The sequence below is a fragment of the Saccoglossus kowalevskii genome, chromosome 19 (genome assembly GCF_978046115.1).
Source record: "Saccoglossus kowalevskii chromosome 19, keSacKowa6.1, whole genome shotgun sequence".
Classification (NCBI taxonomy): domain Eukaryota; kingdom Metazoa; phylum Hemichordata; class Enteropneusta; family Harrimaniidae; genus Saccoglossus; species Saccoglossus kowalevskii.
The window spans coordinates 15,789,149-15,811,059 of NC_140659.1; the positions used below are offsets into that span (position 1 = coordinate 15,789,149).

The 21,911-nt window shown below is 35.6% G+C and overlaps 1 protein-coding gene across 1 annotated transcript; it reads left to right on the plus strand.

Moving 5' to 3' along the window:
• Nucleotides 1-12,065: 12,065 nt before the first annotated feature.
• Nucleotides 12,066-20,213, plus strand: LOC100372307 (RYamide receptor-like). The gene is made up of 2 exons (XM_002731956.1): nucleotides 12,066-12,839; nucleotides 19,824-20,213. Exons 1-2 carry the CDS (start codon nucleotides 12,066-12,068, stop codon nucleotides 20,211-20,213), a joined length of 1,164 nt encoding a protein of 387 aa, XP_002732002.1.
• The last annotated feature ends 1,698 nt before the right edge of the window (nucleotides 20,214-21,911 follow it).

The following is a 21,911-nucleotide window of genomic DNA, read 5'->3' on the forward strand; positions in this document are numbered from 1 at the left end:
TCGCATTTCAATGACACTAGAAATCACTAGGACAATGGACAGACCTAATTTGTTTTATATCAAAATGCATGCACATAATTTATCAAATTTGCATAATAATTTATCAATTTTGGATTTTTCTGTCACTAAATCAAGTACTAATTATCACATTTCGATAAAACTTGGCACATGGATCTGGTTAAAAGTTGTTCATATTGATTACCAAATTTGCATAATAATTCCTAAATCCCCGGCATTCCCACCAATATCTAAAAATACTAAGCACCTCATTTTAATAAAATTTGGTCATAGATGCTCATAGAAAGTCATAGATAGTTTTAATTACAAAATTTGCGTATTAGTCAGTTTTCAGCTTTCATAATTAATTATCACATTCCAATGAAACTTGGTGAAGAAGTGCCTGGAAACAATGCACAATCCTGATTAGTTTTAGATTTTATTAAATAATTTGAATTGCATATTAATTACCTAATTTGCCTAGTTTTTCATTGACGTTTAATGTTGAGAAACATGTATATTGCTCACCTAATGTTTATTAGCCTACGGCTGATATTTCAAAATATCCGATTTAATTGGAACTTGTAGTAGATGTGCTCTAAAATTGATCGGATTGCAAACAGATGTATAATCGAATACATTTTCTGTGAGCAATATAAACGTCAACACCATGGATCACATTGTTTTCACGTTGTGCATCTCGAATTGTATACCATTCTCACTGGAATGACGAAACCCATCTGACAAGTATTGCCATGTACTTATGAGCAAAGCTCGGAACGCAGGTAAATTACCACACTCGTTTATTCAATACGATATTACACAGTCACTCATTGGATATGTTCTGATTATATAAGTCATGTTGCCCTTTTGGTCCAGATTATCATTGCCCAGGAGTTTGGTATAAATGTAAATTACTTCACTCATTCACTAAGAGTTCTCATGAAAAAGTACTCTTTAAACATATAGATTTCTTCATAATAGACCACTTGGAATACACCGCCAATCAAGCGAATGCATCTGAATGGGTGACATCAGAGCACATTTCACGCTTGTTGCGAATATCCAAACCACGTATGAACTGCAATCAGTTAATGGATTATATACAATAACAACTGACTGGCCGTGAATACTCGCAATCATCGACAGATTACTGGTTTCATGTAATGTGCGAATTTGTCAAATGAGATTAATCGATATTTGAAAAGTAACTGCCCATAATTAATCAAGACTTTTTTTACTGCGCAACGCAGATGTATTGTGCCCTTCACATTTCGTTTACTCAGTACTGACTATTGCACTATTGCTACGCAATGCTCAAGTATGGCAGTATATCAACCAATGTAATGGTATTTGAAATCGATGTAACAACGACGAAAGTAGTTAGTTAAGTGACATTTGTTTTAGAACAATATATCGATTTAACGCCACCGTTATTACTAATCAAATATTTAAGAACCATGAACAAGTGTTGGTCGTTAACTTGGGTGCCTTAACGATGAACACAGTGTTTTACTAGTACTGAGAATGAAAGTGTTTAAAACGTTAGAGGAAATTACAAAACAAGCATAAGCCCGCAAGGCATTATTAGCATGTTTGTATATTGATTGATATATTTAATGAGCACTGTGCATTCGAACAAATCAGCGTGCTACGGCTCATTAGTATCGAGTTAATGAATACGGGGCTTGCGTCGGTTTGTGTGCCTAACTACCCACTGTTATTCTCCAATATGTTTCCATATCTCGGTGTTGCTACGCTAATTGTATTTTGAAGGCACCTGAAGAAATTATTTGATAAGAATCATTACATTTCTGAAAAAAGAATCCCCTCAGGGAGGTTTGTTTTGTTAGAGAGTGCGTTTTATTAACCCTCCATTGATCGAGGTTTTTAAGTAGACTCGGTGGGTTTGAACTGAGGTCAGTATTTCAATAGTCACATTGGACGTTTCATAGCGAAGCATCATCCCAAATGAGATTGTATTTTGTCGTATATTCTAAGAAATAACCTAGCAATGACAACGCTATGGTATTTGAAATGTGATTATACTTTCAGCTTCGTTGTGGATTTACGCTGACATTGAATTTGATTAGCTACACGAATGGTTGGTATGAAATAATCGCATTTCAAAAGCCACTATTGATTAAAACTCATATGATATTGCGTTGTTGTTTTGAGTGGATTGCATAATATACTGAGATAATGGGTAACACTTCATATTCAAGTGAGATTTAGTGAGATTTTGTATATGGAGTGATTTTTCATAATTTCGAGTGATATACAATGTCGATTGTGGGTATATTGCTTTTATATTATACAAATCTACGAAGTTTTTTAGATTGATCGGCAGTAGCTTAATTGTAAATACTCCGGTATTTTGAGAGTCGTCTAGCGCTAACCCTTTAACGGTGGTTATGCTAAGAATATGGTTTTTGAACTTCCATGGTTCTAATCAATCTGAAAAGTGCATTTGAATGCGTGACATCATTGTAAATTATATATTTTAGCACATATTATCGATGTTGGGTCAGGATTTCAAATACTATGCAGCGATACTGTGCATGGCAGGCTGTCGTTCGTCACACGTAGTCGCATCGCGTGCCATGCAACCATCAGAGTATAACAATGTTAACTCGAAAGTTATCAATTGTCGATCATTATTTGATTTTGTCATCGATTTCATCCTACTAGACGTGGGCATCAGTGATATTTCATAGGCTTACGACGTTCATTGTCGCAAATTAATGAGCCAAGTGACACAAAGTCATTAATAATACATCCAAGCAAATCCGACTTCAAATATAAATCTTATTTGCTAGAGCATTTCAAACACTGTTCGCGTGTAACTAGGTGATAAATTAATACCTCGTTAAGCTGTGGCCGTGTGCCTCTTCTGATGTTGTTTGGAGGAAATGTGCAAGTTTGCACAGCGGCCAATCTGTAATTCTTTTTGTCGGGCTCCCCACTCCTGCTTGTCAATCAACTTAACTTGTGTTTTACCCCTAAACCCTTTTTGATCTAATATAGTCATTATTGATTTGTAACCAATCAATAAATGTAAACGAATTTAAGGCATTGCCTGATAACAGCTCCATTGGCACAACAAAAAAAGAGTCCCAAGGTAATGTATCCAGGCTTAATAGATTTACGCAGGTGTGTCTTACATATTTGTATTGAAATGTGATGAATTTTCTTACTTCCTCCAGACGTGGACTATGACAACATGAAGTGAAAGCTGCTACACACCACGAGTGGGATTATAGTTAGATATTACCTTCCACCGGATACAAGAGAATATTTCATGTTATATATAAGAGCGAGCATAATGAAAAAACAGCCTAACTCCCACCGGTAACGTGCTTACTAGTATCACACGTGAGTTTAGATATCTGCAACATACAACTTGATAAATCAATTATAAAATATAAAAACAATTCGTGTGTATGTATGTAATAATTTACTATATACTGGAATATAGCGTAACGGGAATATATTTACCTATTTTAATCTGCTATAAATATTGAAGTAGATTAAGATGTCCGGCTTATATATGACTATCAATTCTGTAGGCTATTTTTAATTCCTACATAGATTACAAGTATAAAAATGGGATTGTTAAAACCTGTCATGAGAAATAGAATCATATTATGAGAGCTTGTTGAAAATTAATGAGCTCTGATTCTGCGTAATATATTACATCAATTATACATGCAATGCCCATTTGGCCGAAGGGGAAACGTTTTCATTAATTTCCATGAAAATTAACCCCCGGTTATTCTTTCCAATACACGTCATATGGCATTTTGACAATGGCTGTTTGCGATCTGTCTATTTCTGTTAGTATATATTTTACCATTCCTAGCAATAAGTGTTACAGTTGCTTTGTTATATAAATCAAATTGGTATTCATTCATATTATTATTGACATACAGGCTGACATTGATTCAGCCATAGTCAACCTTGTAGTTGGTAATTGTATATTTTTAGCTCTCCCCTCGCTGATAACCATGCATAGTATATTTTAATGATCTCCACTGTAAAATTAATAAATAATGTTATTCTAGATGTATATGCCACCGGCTTTTAAAGGCAAATGCAGCCACAATATTGTGGAGAACTGACTGGTTGTCTATGGAATGTAGCATCACGAAATTGACATCACTCACTCGAAGGCACTCCGAGAGGGTAAACTTCCGTCACAAATTACTTATCCTCTCAACATACCTTTACTCTATTGTATGTCATGTGAAAAACATAAGCTTCTAATTTTGTTTTTGAAATGAAAGACCAAATTGCGTCTTAAATAATTTATTCAGACAACGAATCATACATTGATTGTATGTGACAGGGGCGGAAGAATAACATCAGAATGTAATTTCTAGCATCTGGAACCAGATCTATGGTTTATAGTTGAAAGATTTTCATTTCTCTGTTGATAAAATAAAACAAAATCATTGTTAAAAATTTGAGTTATGTGGAATTGAATGGTTATTTAAAACTGTTTTGTTACACATACAACAATCACAATCTCAACATAACACTTGCCAAATGGTATTTCTCTCCGGGGCATTCTCTCCTAAAAATGTCATGATTAGCGTATTGTTTCCGTGGCAACAAGATTAGCATCCCTGCCAAAATCTAAATTATTTGTTTCTGTGTTCAGGTAAACCACTTTTTAACATTTTTTAGCTATAAACTCAACATTTGCGTTTCCATGGCAGCCGTATTTTTACATCTCAACCTAAACCTGATTGATTTGTTCGTACAGTTTCATGCATTCATTCATAATTCACTAATTCATAACTCCATAGCAGGTTATAGATGAAAAATCATTTCTTAAATTGATGTGCTCATGGCAACCAGACTAAAGTCTGAACTTCTGGTTGCCGCGGCCTTGAAATATGTACTGAAAAATAGTAAAATTTCTCAAGTTGTTTTTGTGGCAACCATATCACTATCTCTGCCAAAAACTAAGTAATAGGTAAATAATCTTTGCAAATTTCATGAATATCCATCCATAATTGTCTGAGTGATAAGTGAAAAATCGTTCACTAATTTTCTGTTTTCATGGCAACCAGATTTACCTGCTAGGTGAAGGTGCAAGTTATTCATAAATTCATAATTTGCGCATAAAATAGTACTAGAATGATGTAATGTTTACATTTTTATTGTAAGATGGTATTATTAAACAATACATCAAAATGAAATGTTCGTTGCATTTACCGGTCGGCATGTTCATTGCTAACACAACAGCGAACACTGCAACCAGCGCGAGTTTGTCTTTATGGATGAAATTGAACAACGGAATAACAAATTATTGCACATGATTTTAAATATATCAGTGCTCTTCTGCGTATCTTTTCCACAATTACACTGCACTCGTGAAAATAACTTATGTCATAATATTTTGTTTTTTATTTTGTTGATTTTGTTGTTTGTTGATTTGTTCTGTTATTTTCTATTGTACTGCATGTCGAATTTTACATAATTTTGTGCCCCGTACGAAGCTAAACACTTCTTTTCGTTATATGAAATTTGCAATGCGAGCCAAATTGGAAACAAAAGCTTCCCACGTTTAAAAAGTAGTTAACACAATTTATTCCGGCGATCAATATTAAAATATAAAATAATAATATTACGTTTCCAGTGTCGCGTATTATCATTCCGTCACGACTTAAGGAAACCGTGGGTGGAACCGACGTAGAATTGACGGAATGAGCTACGACTAATGTATTATTCAGATGAGCTGCAGGTACTCATCTTTAATCACCGTTCAGCCATTTGCGGCATCATACATGATACAACATATCCTAGATAGCTGTTTATAAGTTCCTATGACCGTTCAAATGATGATTCATGTAATCACATATATCTATTCATGAAATGATGTGTGGCATAGTGAGATTACCTGATTTAATTACAAGTGATGTTTGATTGAAAATGAGGGATGGGAAATTAACATTTATTTGAGCTGGCTTTGGTGTGCTCATAATGTGTATGGCCTCAAAATTGAACAATTATGTTTCAGTGTCGTGTATTCATATTTATCGCTTGTGCATATCAATTTGAAATCGCATAAAGTGTTTCTTGTTTTCTCCTAAAATGATGGTTAAACTATAATAACAAAATTTTTTTTTTCACTCGCTTTTCAACACAATTTAAATCACATTCAAGAACAAACACATTCCCTATAAAATTAGAGTATATTTGACACAAATTTAACTTTTAACTTTAATTAGATTGGAAATAGATTGATACATAAAGCTAATGTCGCTTCTGTAGTACTTATCTAGTCCCGATTTCATGACAGCGATGACAGAATGTGCCCACTCTTTTTCGAAACGCCTGTCATTACTTATCGTTGGCATAAAAAAGGTCCATCTCTTTGAATGACAATGTTGCACTCTATTGTGTTTGTCCCGTTCTTTTGCAGAATTGCAATTTGGTAGCTATCTTCCGCTATCTGATTACAGCAACCCTCCTCATCAACGCCAACGTTTCATTGTGCCTTACCGTTCTGTCAAACCATTTTTGGTGGTATTTCTCAATGACGGTTATAAGAAGAATTTGGTTACCTATGTGATGACAGTTAGGTAGAGATGCAGTTTACCTGACAGGTATTTTAATTAGTTAATTATGAAACTAAGATGACCTCCCTTGTCCACAAAACTATATATTTTCGGAAAGCTTATTTGAATTTATATGAATTTTAAAAGTTTGTTATTATTTTTCTTTTATGGACTCTGTAGTTTGAAATATGCACAAAAATGTGCGTTTTTGGTCAATAGTGATTTAAAAAAAATAGCTCATAAACCATGCCTCTGTTTCCTGACAAAATTGGCTTATGGGTACATCTGTTTACTATGAAAAAAACGCCGTCTTGAAAACTGTCTACCAATTGTCAATTTTTGCAGGGCAGCAGCCCAAAATTCACTACTTCAAGTGTATGCATAAATTAACACACAGGCTAGTTGTCTGTGCGATTGTTGTAACACTGTTCAACCAAAAACAATGCCCCGACGGCGTTTCGAAGATAAACACATTGTCAATAATTTGTGAAAATTTCAAAACAAAAGGTCAAAGCGTCTAGGAGCTATTTTTTTTAAAGTTCTGGGATGTGCTCTAATATGAAGCTGAGATAATTGCTAATTTGCATAACAATTCACTCAGTAAGAAGTTTGCTAATGCTCATAATTAAAATGGCTGTAACAGTTCCAAATTTAAATGTATTATCGTTTCGTTAAAAGTTAAATATAGTGCATAATATGGAGATCCCGTTATTTCTTTTTTTCACCATGTTTCTTATTTATTATTTATGTACAGCCTTGCTAAATTTTGCTAAGCATTCAAAAGATAGAATGTTTGCACCTGTTATCTATATTTTAAAATCGCTTTTTGAGAATGTTCCACTATTCACAATTCTACAAATTTTTAACAGTCTATAGCCAAGACTGTTTGGATAATAAAAAGCAAAACAAAAAAATGTCACTCCCAAGTGCCCACAAACATGCCTCTCTACCTTAAGTTTGATTCAGGGGCTGTGTTGAAGATACTCAAAACTATTCTGTAAGATTTATTCTGATATACTAGTACGTTCTTCCATTTTAATGACTCATACTCTTACAGTATTTTTACAAAAATGACCAATCTTGAAAGAGGAAGTGTAGTTGTCAGAAGTTGGTGCTCTTCCATAGATGAGTGGCCTTTGCTACACTTGCTATTGATATTAATCTGTATCGTACTTCTGATTTCTTTTAACTGGTTTAAACTAGTTTATTTCATTGACCAGAATGACTTTATTAGTAGTAATTGGCTCTTTGTTTATCAACTAGTCATGTGAGTAATATCATTATCAAATTATTTAAATGTTTGACACACACTATCATCACTTGGTCCATTGAGAACCAGTTGCACATTCTGGCGCACAGCAACAGCTTGCGCGATTTTACATAGGAATTGTTTTATTAGTTTTACTTTCATTATTCATTAAATTGTGTTCGTATGATTTCAAGATGTCGTGATTCAGTCGAAATCTTGTCGTAGTATTGATCCGCGAAAGATACATGCCTGGGAAGCATAACTAGCTACACTAGGTATTCCTTGAAGGAACTCGTTTTTATTATTCACATTGATGCGTACCAATACAATATATATCGTGAGCTTAGATATTGCGCAATTAATTGAACTATTCTAGAAAATTTACGTGGTATTAATACAAATATTTCATATTACAATATATATCCACCAGTGAACCAAGCACAATTTGGTTTACATGCTTATCTAGCAAATGCATATTTGTAATGAGAACAACATATCTCATTTGGTTACTTTTTTTAATACGGCTTCAAAACTAATTACACAGCTACTTTGTTTTTCTACATGTATCCATACAACACAAAGTACATTACATTGAATTATACGTACTCAACCTACACCTGTCTTGATTAATATTGTGCTTCACAGTGTTTATTCAGTCGGTTTAATACGTAATGAGTACATATCAGGTGACGTTTTTCCATGTATCTACTATGTTTGCCACACTACAGTTAATTACTGTTGAGCATGTTTGCTTTAAGAATTCAATTGTAAACTGTTTGCGTACCTAGATGCCTTCAGTCGCTGGAAAAGCCGTACAAGTCGGTTAACTATATATAGCCACTTATTTAAATTTCCGAATATATGATGGTAGCCAAGTCTACGTTCCCCCACTTTAAAACTATGTATTTACCGATGAAAATGTGCTTGAGATGACATAAAAACGCGAGTAGCTAGCGCGTTTATCAAGAGTACTCTGTGTTTGGGAATATAAATTTATTTCGATCGTCGCATACAAAAACATTACATCTTAAGGAGTAAAGACAGATTGATATGTAGAATGTAAGTGGCCACAAACTCTCATTATTTACCAGCCGGTTCGTATTTTACTGAATAAAAGCTCCGAATAAACCATTATGCTCAATTGATGTAGACAGCCAAACAATTTTATACGATCAAATTCATTAAGTGCGTGGTAGAGTAAATCATTAGTGATTGAAAGCGGTATGATGCACACGTAGTCACTACTTAGGAGCCCAAATGACTACAGTCAGTTTTGTTATCGATTAGTGACCAGTCGAGTACTGTATCTTCTCGCACACAAGCATATAATTGCAAAGGTATATATATATTTTTTTCACCGCCACTCAAACTCGATTCGTATACAAACGGATGTTTCCTCTTTTTGCCCTGCCTTACATGATTTGCTTGATTGCAACACGTAACAAAAACGAACAATACAAAGCTATGTTTGATTATGTTCCGATGCCTACATGTTGCCATTTCTTAAAAAAAGTAATTGAAGTGCACTCACGTTGCATACATATATGTTTTTGATGTTATATCGATAACATCGAGATATCGAAGAATATAATATAATATATATAATATTAATATATACTATATAATTCATTTCCATCTATATCGCTATTTCCATTCGGTCATTCATAATTTGACCAAGCAATTCACTAGTATGGTTCAGTGTTGCAGTGGAGATGATTGAGCTACTGAAGATAGTGATAACATTTTATAATCTGTGAATTCACGATTTATTTTTGTAAAGCAGTGGCAGCGAGAAACTGACATCTGTTCCCGTAGACAGTCTATTGTCATTTTCAAAGCTTACATGTAATAAGAACGTATATGTGAGTGTTGTTTTGGTGGAGTTTTCTTACAACATTTTCTTTTCAAATGACAATCATTTCATCAGTTTTAATGAACTAGATGGCTCAGAGGAGATGGATGCATACAAACACGTCATTACAGGCATTACAAATTGATGATAGTAATAGTCTACAATAATGATTTGTGTGTGTTCTTATTAAATATTTTTGAGTGACACGTATATTAAAATAAATGAAAGCGATACATGTTATTCTAGGCGATACTTTTACTCCGGCCACAAAATGAGAGGGCCGTGTGCAGACAGCTCTATTCGTTCTATTCATTGCGACCATAGTCCATTCACTAACTTGTTGAGTGAATCGTGTTAGTTTATGGCACATAATCGCGTTTGTTCTCGCGCGATTATTTATCACGTTGACGCCTTGATACATTCGACGTTATCACATCTCACTGTTGTTACGCATACTGTGATTGGTTAAAAATCACATGATATTGAATAAAATTGATTATCACATCTCACTGCTGTTACGCCTGCTATAATCACGTGACATTGACAAAAGATGGATATCACATGGTATATTGCCCGCCGAGTGGATATTACATGGGTATTACGTCACTGACGTCACGTCACAATTACGCAACAATACTGCGCATAACAAATTGTCGTTTGCTGCACTGGTGCTTCCCCGGCCGTTGTTGCTTTCGGGTTGTTTTCCAGGTTTAGAATGAACTTTAGCCATCCGAAATAATCAGCAAACGTGCTATAATGGATATTAAGTAAGATACTCTGTTTTGATGTTTAGGGTATTCTTTATATGAAGCAAAAATGTACGTCAAAGCCGCCACTGAAACGTCGCAGCCGGGATTGCTGCGGTGCGTTCTACGCTGTGAGTATTTCTACCATGACATTATTAATTTGGATAAGGATATTTAAAATAATACGTCAGTTGAATCACATGATACAAATGGACTCACTAAAAATAAATGCATATGCATTATATCCCGAATGCACATAGAATGTGTGCAGAATAAATAAATAAGTAAATAAATAAATAAATAAATAATGTCAATCCGTGAATTCACAAAACATCAAAACATGGCAACAACACAACGCAACACAACATAATCCAACTCAACCCCACACAATGCAACGCAACGCAGGGCAACGCAACGCAACACAAAATTACATTACATTACAAAGAGAATAACATACCGTTACGTTGTATGACAAGGGAATCGAACAGAACGGTAAATGAATAGCTACATAACATGTAGCAGAGCGAATGGTTAAAAAATGCTCCCAGTGTTATGCGTAAACTTTTCCATGGCTACATAACAAAAATGGATTTACATGAGCAGCGTAAACCGCAACGGCAGCCTGACATGACATGACATCACATGATAAATGTACGCAGATATTCTTCCGTATTTATATATGTATTAGTCATGCACCATTGTAGTGATTTTCCTTTCTATGTATGCGTAAGTACGAGGTGAAAACACAAACTGATCGTTTTTGATAATTATCGATATGCAACACAAACTAACTGATGGTTATGCATAACGTGGTTGAACTGATGGCTACTGGCTAGCTTCTGTAATTTTATATTATTGGGAACCACGTGAATCATTTATATGCATTGTGCTCAAGGACTGTGCACTCATCGCTGAACGCCATGGCAACCATTCAAAGGTGGCGATGCTGGGCAGCCTAATTAGATGTTCACTATTGTACTTTTTCGTGAGTTCTACTCTCAGAGAGAAGGCGTGTTGATATGCGTTGGCGGCCCTCAATCGTGATACTTCGGTGTGAATGCATGCAGTGCGCTTATTTAACATGTAATACGAACATTTGTGTCGAATCCCCATACTGGCAGATAGAAACAACAGTCATTTATCGGGTTTAATTTCCTGTGCTAACTCCGATTTTTCAAATTGAACGCGCTGCTGAGATCTAAAATTTATGAAGAAAGGCACACACATTTAATTACAGTTTTGAACCATACCCTGGATAGCCTATAAGTAACTGTCATATCTTAAACACGTCATCTATGATTTTATTTAATGGGGAGTCCGAGTTCACACAACGCGCTGAACAAAACACATATTCCTATTCATTTCCTGCAAGTATTAGAACGAAACACACGGTTTTATGCTATATTCTAAACTCCACCCAATGGCGTCACTCAAACTCAATTTTCATCATTCTATCAATTTCAGATCTCGAGTTCCCATTGGAAGATTTAATACATGTTCTTCATATGTGTAGTGTGTTTATACATCCCTGATGTCAGACTATGCTTTATGGCACTGCGAGATTTTTAATTATATTATGACGTAGGAAGAGTGTAAGAAGGATTCTGTGCCGCTCTGATATCGCGTCAGTCGCAACTCTTACAGCGTTCGTGATGTCAACCATACTCAGAGTTGCGGCGCAGTACAACTTCACTGATTACTTGTGGCCTGACAATATTACAGACAATAGTTTTGAAGCTGATCAACAGCCGCCCATGATGGAGTACTATCAGCCGCTGTGGTTGCAAGTTATACTCGCGATACTCTACGCATGTACATCGGTACTAGCCGTTATCGGTAATCTCGTAGTGTGTTACATCGTACTTGGGAACCCGCGTATGCGTACGGTGACCAACTATTTCATCGTCAACCTGGCTATCAGTGACATTCTCATGGCTGTACTGTGCGTGAACCTTACGTTTTACTACAGTATAAACTTTCACTGGCCGTTCGGAATCGTTATGTGTGCCCTGGTGATGTATATTCAAATGGTATCCGTCTCGATCAGTATATTTACATTGGTTGCTATTAGCTTGGACCGATACGTCGCAATTATACATCCTCTACGACCCAGAATGACCAAGAGACGGGCCTTCATCGTTATCGTTGTAATCTGGCTTCTGGCAGGTGGTATCAGCCTCCCTGCAGCAATCAACAGTAAAATAGAAACCTATCCGAATTCATCAACCATCAGTTGCTCGGAGCAATGGGCTACAGATCAGCAGCGATCGATTTATACAATTTCTCTAATGATAATACAATACTTTTTGCCGCTGTTGATTCTTTCAATCGCGTATTCCATCATTGGATATTCTATTTGGGGTCGAAAACCACCAGGAGAGAGGGAGAGACACCGCGATGCCAGACAAGCGGAATCCAAGAAAAAGGTATGTGGAAAAATGCCACCTATTTGTTTTATCTTTCATTACACCATTTGATAAATATAAACCTAAATATTCTACCTCCACGAGATCACAGTGATTAGTATTCCGCGCATCCACGGCACCATAATTAATCTCCTTACCGACGCCATACACTCTCAGCACTGTGCGTTGTACAAATCCAATTTACACGACAACATTAAAACGTAACGCGCACGTGTTTCCATTGCTTGAAAAAGTGATGAGTTAGTTTGTACCTACAATGTCTTTGTCACATGGTATATCGAGCCTCATAACACGCTATGCATGTGTATTATATAAATATATATATATATATGTATACATATATCATATTGACTATAAAATTAAACTGCCCAGGGAAATTTGTAGCGTAAATGGATTTATTTACATCTTTAAACCAAGTGGCGGTAACATTGAATTGAACATTACATGGATGTAATTACGTGGTGTGTGGGATGCAAGCGCGTATAGCGAAGATGAGTATAGATTTTGTACAAACGATTTCGGGCGTATAGAAACGCAATGTAATACGTTTCAGTCAGTCATTTAATTCAAACTCATATTCTATTCAAGTGAAATGAAATCTGTTGGACGTAATTAGATTCGTGGTAGTGTTAGTGTGTCTGTAAAACATACCATTTCGTTATAATATAATAAATAGGATAAAATACAATACTTGAAGTGGGTGAAAGCAGAAATTCAAACAGAATGAATGTACCTAAATCACTGAAAGTATTTTTTGTAATTGCAGTCACAATTTACATACTGTCTAATTGATTAGTACAGATGTAATAATTCAGTGATTGACTTGTCACCAGAACAGCTGTTCCCGTATAAAGATTTTTTGTAATGATAGCAAATTCGTCGTCGCGATCGCTCCTTGACAACCGGTACATGATATAGTAGCCGTGAGAGGTACTTGCATGTAGTAACAATATGTACAACAATAATGTTCTGAATCGGAAAAAAATATTAAGTTTCTATGGGGGGAAATCGGGCAAGTGTATGTGTCTTCTAATGGCATATGATTAAAAAGCAGACAATTACCATAATAGGATAGTAAAGCCAATAATGGTCAGGTTAAAGAGATAAACGTGTCAGAAATATACATGGTCCTTCCACGGTCAGTTAAATTATGTCAGAGAAATCCGCAACGTAGCTTGTTTTCCGGGACATTTATGTAACACTTCATACAGTAAGCAAAAACATAGCGGTTCGTTGCTCGTGAAGAAGGCAATGATTTTAGATGCACCAGACATAACATAATGAACAAACCTTCCAGGAGACAGATTGTGCAGCCCGATTATCCTGGCATCTCCATCAGCGACTTGATTACTATCGCCGAATGAACATCACTCTTTAATTACCCCCCGAAATAGACGCAGGTGCCAACAGACACCCTGAACGCAGAGGATATCTGTCACGCGACATTATGATCCTGTCATCGGCGGTATGTACACCAATGTTACAATGCAGCAATAATCACAATACACAATTCAGATGTAAGTATTTATAAAGCGGGACAGATTTTATAAACAAATACTGGAGAATATTACATATGAATATATAAAATATAAGACTCGAAAAATATAAAAAGAAAAGTTGTGTAAAATAACATGTTATTATTTTCTGTTTTTAATTTCGAAGGAGAGTTAACGTTTTTTGTTAATCGTTGTATATGACATATGGCTAGTTACCTTGCATGGAGGCGGGGAAATGGCGGTTCACGGTAATAATATAAATCTTACCATGATACTCTGACATGTTGCATCAATTGCGCATTTATAACAATCCAGTTGCCATGGCGCGCCGTACTGCTATTCTACGCAGCATAACATTACGTCAGCAAAAAATACAACACTCTGCTACAGGCATTTGAATCGACGTATTTTAATTAGGGATATTTCGTAATCCGGTCTCCGAGTCTTAAAAACTCGTCCATATCATTATAGTATGATTTTTACTAGTATATGAACTGCATTTATGTATTAATCATAGTAGTTCTATGTTTTAACACATATTCAATTATCGCCTTAACTTGAGCGTGAGCGTGTTCGTGTCGTACCGGAGAGGTTCTACGTTCGATTTCCGGAACCGTATACATGCGAGCACAGTCTGCCCGTCTTTCAGTACCTTTTAAACACAGTGGTATTAGGTTTGGGAGTCTGGTTTGCCCACAGACACTTTGCAATTAAAGCCCGGACAACAAGAAAACGCTAGGAAATGTCTCGTCTCACTAATTATTAAAAAACAAACAAATACAATAAATAAAAGGATACTGCTTATTAATTCCAATTCCCAACGCCACAAACTAAATAGTCAACTCGTATTGTTATTAGCAATGTTACCAATTATTGGTATATGATTAATATAATTGTGTTAACTGAGTTGTTGTGTGTAAGCGACAATGTTTATCCTATTATTTAGGTTTATAACAAATCAGATATAACATCCCAATGGTATATCAAAGTCAGGCTGCATGTAAATCGGATTTAGAGGTTGTCCGTTTGACATAACAATGTTTAATTGTTTAATGGTTCACATGTTTCTGTAACACTTTAGTGACATAAGTGACATTTCAAGATCATGTATATTCTTTACTCAGCATTTGAATATGAGAGACTACTTCTAACGCGTGAGTAAAATGTTTCACTACTGAACTGTGTTAACATTACTTTAATATTACACCTCAATCAGCTTCTTTCACTTAACGAAATGGGAATTATCGTAATTAAGCGTAAGCATGACTATGTGAATAAAGCCCTCTTTAAAAAAATGTGATGTACAATTCAGAGATGCCTTTGTGAGATCGTTTCTATTAGCGATTACCAGCTTATCGAATTGCGGGTGGTATTTAACGAAACATTATTGCATGATATTGATAACGATTATTAAGTGATTAATCCGATGGCTGATATTGATACCACTAAACATGTCATAAAATAAAAGACACCTAATCTTTCTTACTGAAATTTTTTTGTTCGCTCGTTAAAATGGGTAATTTGCGTTACGCACCTCTGATTTGGGAAGTCGTTAACTTGGTTGCAATGGGTACAATATTATATGAGAAGAAACTGGCTTTGATAATATAGCTACTATAAACCTGTCTTGCATGTCTAGTATAAATTCAAAGTAACTTTCATGCATCGTTGTTAATGAAAGAAACGTATCATCGATATCGATATCAATATATTATCCTAGTTCTATTTAAGTACAAATAACGCAATCGCATTGTGTTTGTAACCATTCGTCCGTATCGGATTCGTATTCGCTTTGGTCCGGGCGCAGGTGTATTAAGTAATCCACCACTTAATCCCAAAGCGTAAAGCGTCAATGCTCAATTATTGACCTGTTGTCATTGTACTCACGTTTGTTCAGATAATACGAAGAGGGAAGACGAAATTCAGTGTCGTTTTAGAACAGCAGATGAGCTCTTCAAAATTTCTAAACAGATTACAACGCTTCGCATATAATTTGCGGTTTCATGCACGTTTGTTCAACACTCACCTGTTCTTGAATTCATGTAATGATTGAAGTACACATCCGCGATACTAAGAACTCTCCATTGAATAATATTGTGTCACGATACCGTGTTGTTGTGAAGGAGTTATCATATGTATACTGCCATATTGCATATTTAACTATTTTGTCAGAACTCTCAAATGTTAAACGGTTCTTGTAAATATTACTTTTGGTCATTTGGAAAACATGCCATATGTCGTTCAGGTACATACAACAAATGAATGTAATGTACATGCATCATTGCAAAGTACGTGCTCGACTGCATGGTATACATTAGCATTCTCTCAGTATATCCACGTAATATACTGTATATTCTAACATCTGTCACGAAAAACATTGTTCGATCGAATGTTTTGCTAAATGCGCTTTTTCGGCAATGCTATGCAAACTATTTTGCAGTACTAAAATAAATCTCAGTGACACTCATTAGAAACATTGATAATCTCACATAAACTTTTTTTGTCACAGTTCTATTGCTTCCTACCAGAGATTAGACTAAAAATTTTCAAATATTAGTCAATCTTCAGCACGGGTAATTATGAATTATGAATTATGTTCTTCTATTCAGGGAAGATGAGCGGGGACAACGCGTATTTGCTCCATTCTAAATAGATATGGTTTTGGTGATGATAAGCTCAATCAGGGGGTGGAAATTGAAATTAATTTCCTCTCCAATTTCGTTCAAAGAATTCCTCATTCTTGGCAACAAGAATGGTTACGTTGCTCCAGTCTCAATCTCGCTATCAAAACTGGGCGCGTACATAAATTGTGCATTATGCAAATCATGCTATATATAGGATAAGATCTAATTGTCATGTACCAATACTTTTTCCAAGCTTGTCTAAACGAGAAAAATCTTTTGACCAGCATGGTTCCAAATAAAATATGTCACTTATCACAGTTTATTTACATGACCTTTAGGCTAAGGAAAGAGGCATTGCACTTAATCAGCAATGGTCAGATATTCGTATTTTTATATTTAAATAGGTGGCTTATTTATAGTAATACACTTTATTATTATACATCTGTCACCGTAACGCCATAAGTTACAGCGTGCTGTAATTTTGCGGTTTTTCACCCTACCATATAAGGAAATGCGAATTCCAAATATGAAATGATTACACGCTCAATAATATTAAAAATAAACATGGCTGCCACCAGGGTTTAACCGGACTCCGCACAAAAACGTTCGCTGACTCTGTTCTAAACTTTTTTTGATTTTGGTATTCCCTTCCTTGGAAGGAAAAGATGCATAATAATATGAATTCAGACAGTACGCCGTCGCATCGACCTCCGCTGCGCGTCGTTACCGCTGTACTGTCTTCGTGCATACGTTGAGGTATCCTCGTAATAACCTCATATTATAATTATAATGAGTGTCACGAGAGATTATTACATACACCAGTTCAATCACAGGACAGTTCAAATAAATTCTATAAACATTCATTATGTACAAAGATACGCAACGCAGGCCTACGTAAAACCAGCCACACATTGAACAAACAAAACGAATATTGGCTGACAACGTAATGTAATAAATACAGATAAAAATCAGTCATGCGTAACATCACGCAACGGTTTCTGTGGGCACTAGCCTCTGCACAATAATATGTACACCGGACCCATTGCATAACAATCATCGCGGCCTTCATATGAAGTTGCAGAACAGATTGCTGCTACATGCACTTGTTCATAAGAACCATCCAATGGATGGCCGCCACCAATCTATATACACGTGTCCATGGGAAAAGCCATTCGTCCATCATCCCGATAACGTAGTAAAAACGAGATGACATGTCATGTATATAATACTACTATAATAATATAATTGATTTTAGTTCTGTAGATGTAGAATGCTCGTGTTAAAGTAAATTCACGGAACGGGATATATAAGTCGTGCATGAATTCCGCATTTTTAAGTAAATGTCTAGATATAATCTACTGCACGTAATCACAATTTCATTTGCGCGATAGCTACGCATTTGACAGTCGAAATGAAGTCGTGCGATCAGAATTCCGATAATCATCCCTGAATCCAATATTGTCAGTGACTTTTATATATTCATGGTGCGACATCTTCCAATATAACTCAATTTTATAGTGCGTAATAGACCATTTATTCAAAATTATCGACAGGAAAGATGAAATATACTCTACTTACCCATCGATGAGTGTTATTGTGTCTAGCTAAAATGTATCGTTACCATGACAAACAGCTAATCTTACCAGTGGTGATATCTTGCGTATGTATCAAGTATGGATACAGTTGGAAGGGAAATTTCTTGATCCAGTAACTTTGAAATAGAATGAAAAAAGAATCCTTTCGTAAGATCGGAATTCAATTTTGAAAACAAAAAATACGTAAAGGAAAAACGAACAGTGTTGTCATGTGCCGATTTCTTTTCAAGCAGTTGGTACAAATTTCAAATTTCGCTCAGTAATTGTGGTAAAGAAATATTGTTTTTACATTTAATATACGTCAAAATTTTGCTATTTTTACCAACAAAACATTACTGCGCGTTGTTGGCTGTATACCGCGGATTTATCAACTTGCCACTCGAAATATATCTGATTATACAGAGTTTGAACAAAAACAACACATGGGACCTTAATAAAATTATATATACCGATATTATGGAAGTTTATTCTTTGCCAATCTAATTAGTGTTTATTTTCAGATATGTTAATGTAGTATTGGTGTTCAATTTCACGGTGTAATGAACTTCCGCATTGAGGCATTGGATTGAAACAAGTTAGCACAATGTATAATGTCTAAGGATAACGTTCTGTCTCGCCATTTATAGTAATCACGTCGTCGCGTTTGCTGGGAACATGGTAGTATGTTAATAACCATCCGCCTTATGCACATGGAAGCTTTGCAGGCAGTTGAACACAATTCCCAACACGACGTAGGCATCTACACAATTATTGACAGACAATTTTCAATTTGACAAATTTGAATTGTGCTGGTCTGTACCAATTCATTTCCAAAAATAAATTTCACATTAAATGAGCGAGAATTGCCTACGCCTCGTATAGGCCATTTCAGGATGAAGTGATGTGACAACACTGGCTTGTATTCGTTGTTGATTTCTGTAAAGCAGACATGGCGTTCTGATTTCTGTGAAGCAGACACGGCGTTCTGTGTTTGGTGGGAATTAATTCTTGTATATTCGTGTTTGTATTCATTATATCACTTGGAGCTACAGACACACCGATTAAGACTCAATCCTCACGAGCGCTGTGTTTCCATTATTACGTCTAATGCGATGTGACCATTGTAATTAGTCCTATTACATGAGTGTACCAATACGTGCTGACACATTTGCTTTAACATACTGTGTTGGAAATTGCATTATTTGTTTTGCCGCCCTACCTATGGCGATAATATATTACGCTTCCATGCCTGCGTTTTGTAATACTGTTTTTTTTCTGTTTTCTCCACAGCTTGTCAAGATGTTTGCCTTGATAGTGTTCATATTCGCTATATGTTATTTACCCATCCACACGTTTATCTTGCTGTTAGACCATCATCCTCAGATTCAAATGTTCCACTTCATAAAAGTGGTTTATTTTGCAGTTCATTGGACAGCAATGAGTAACTGTGTCTACAACCCATTTGTATATTGCTGGATGAATGCTAAGTTTAGAAACGGGTTCAGGCACGTGTTCCGGTTCTTGCCATGTGTGCATTACACCCCTAAAGAAAAGGGTCCTTTAAGGAGAGTAAGTACGTACACCACCCATGTAGACAGCTTCAAAATGACGCTTCGGAAAGAGAACAGTGTATCCCGTTATTCGACCAGCCATGGAAGAAATTCGATGCATTACTATTAACATAATACGAAACATAAGGATACAGTAGCTATGACTAAACCGGGAGAAAGTAATGTTAAAGTTTCTGCTTGGTTTCTGAATCCGAAGTGATCAGTTGCTGAGTTACAATGTATAACAACTAAAATACAAACCCATGACATACGTGTGTTCGGAATCTCCTTTCTCTCTTTTTTAAACATGAGGAAGTGTAGATATTTTACAGCTTACTCGGATACAAATACGTTCGAGATACCAACACCAACGTAGTTTAATTGATGCTTTATGACATCGCTTTGTCATCGAGAAATGTTGTTGAGTTTACATTCCAGGATTGAATGTTCACATATAATTACACCAATGCTAGTCTTTATTTATATTCTGTCATCATAATTATCGCTACTTTTTTTATAAAGACATGCGTTACTGGATCTAATTCCATCGCGTCGACATGGGTACTCATGCTTTAGCGGGTTGCCTCGAGCTCGTCGAGATACAATTACAGGAACAATATCACCTATTTTAGCTGTGATTCTGATGACCTCAATACATCTTATAATTGCCTTTTCGAAAAGCAGACTTGATTCATATATACATCATGACGTATAGCGTACCCTGCCAGGGGCGAATAGTATAAACAATGAATATCAGTTTAGTTTGTCTCACATCGCTATTGAATTATATGCTGCATCTCCGTCAAATATATCAATAACTTGAATTATTGCATCAATACCTGTCGGATACATTATTCATTTACTTTACACCAACATGTAAGTAGGTAGAGTACAGTATTTTAAGTACCTTGACCTAATGTAACGTTATGTAAGACAGTCTGTCTTCGTCGATCAACGTAACCCCGCGGTTCTGATTACACGCCTCGCACTTATTACGCTTGGATATTATGCTTTCACAAATACATATTCCAATTCGTTTCTATCACAGTGACTCAAAAACTATACATCGTCGAGGAGGTGACATCATTGGATATGTTGGTATTTGCTTATTATTAATAGTAAATTCTCATTTAATTGTTGCAAAAGTATTTCTAGAGATATATGCTATATGTTTGAGTAAAATATTTGAATTTAGCTTGATCTAAAATATGTGTATTCAAAGAGGTGACCTGCAAACATTTACATTTTTTCACAATTAATAACTTATAATAAGTCACATTCACCCATAATGTATATATTCACTGCAATCACTGCGGTTATGCTGTAGAAATACATAGGTAGCTAGCTCATATTACGTCACATTGTGAAAATATAAACTAATGTGTGTGATTATATTGTCAGATCCCACGAGATTGTTCGGAATAGTTCTTGATGGTCAACAATTTTATGTAATAAATTATGTTAATGTTCTATATATTCAACTACGTATTTTTTTTTTTAAATGAGAATAAAATGAATGTACACTTTTAATCAAAACATTCTTTTCCCGTACCATCTAGCGTGTATCGATGGATTACCCTATACATGCATATGGTACATTACCCTGGGTTAAGTTGTGAACTACGTGACCAGAGAAAATCGCGTATTATCAATGTGCGCTGATATCGCCAATTCCGATTGAATCGTATAGAATACACGGCAACTATCCACACACTGTAGCTACCATGTGTATGGTCAGCGACCCTTTTTGTGCACGCAAGTCCCGTTCTATGTTTTATTATTTCTGAAATTTAATACATTGACAGTATGTTGCATAATAATACAGTCA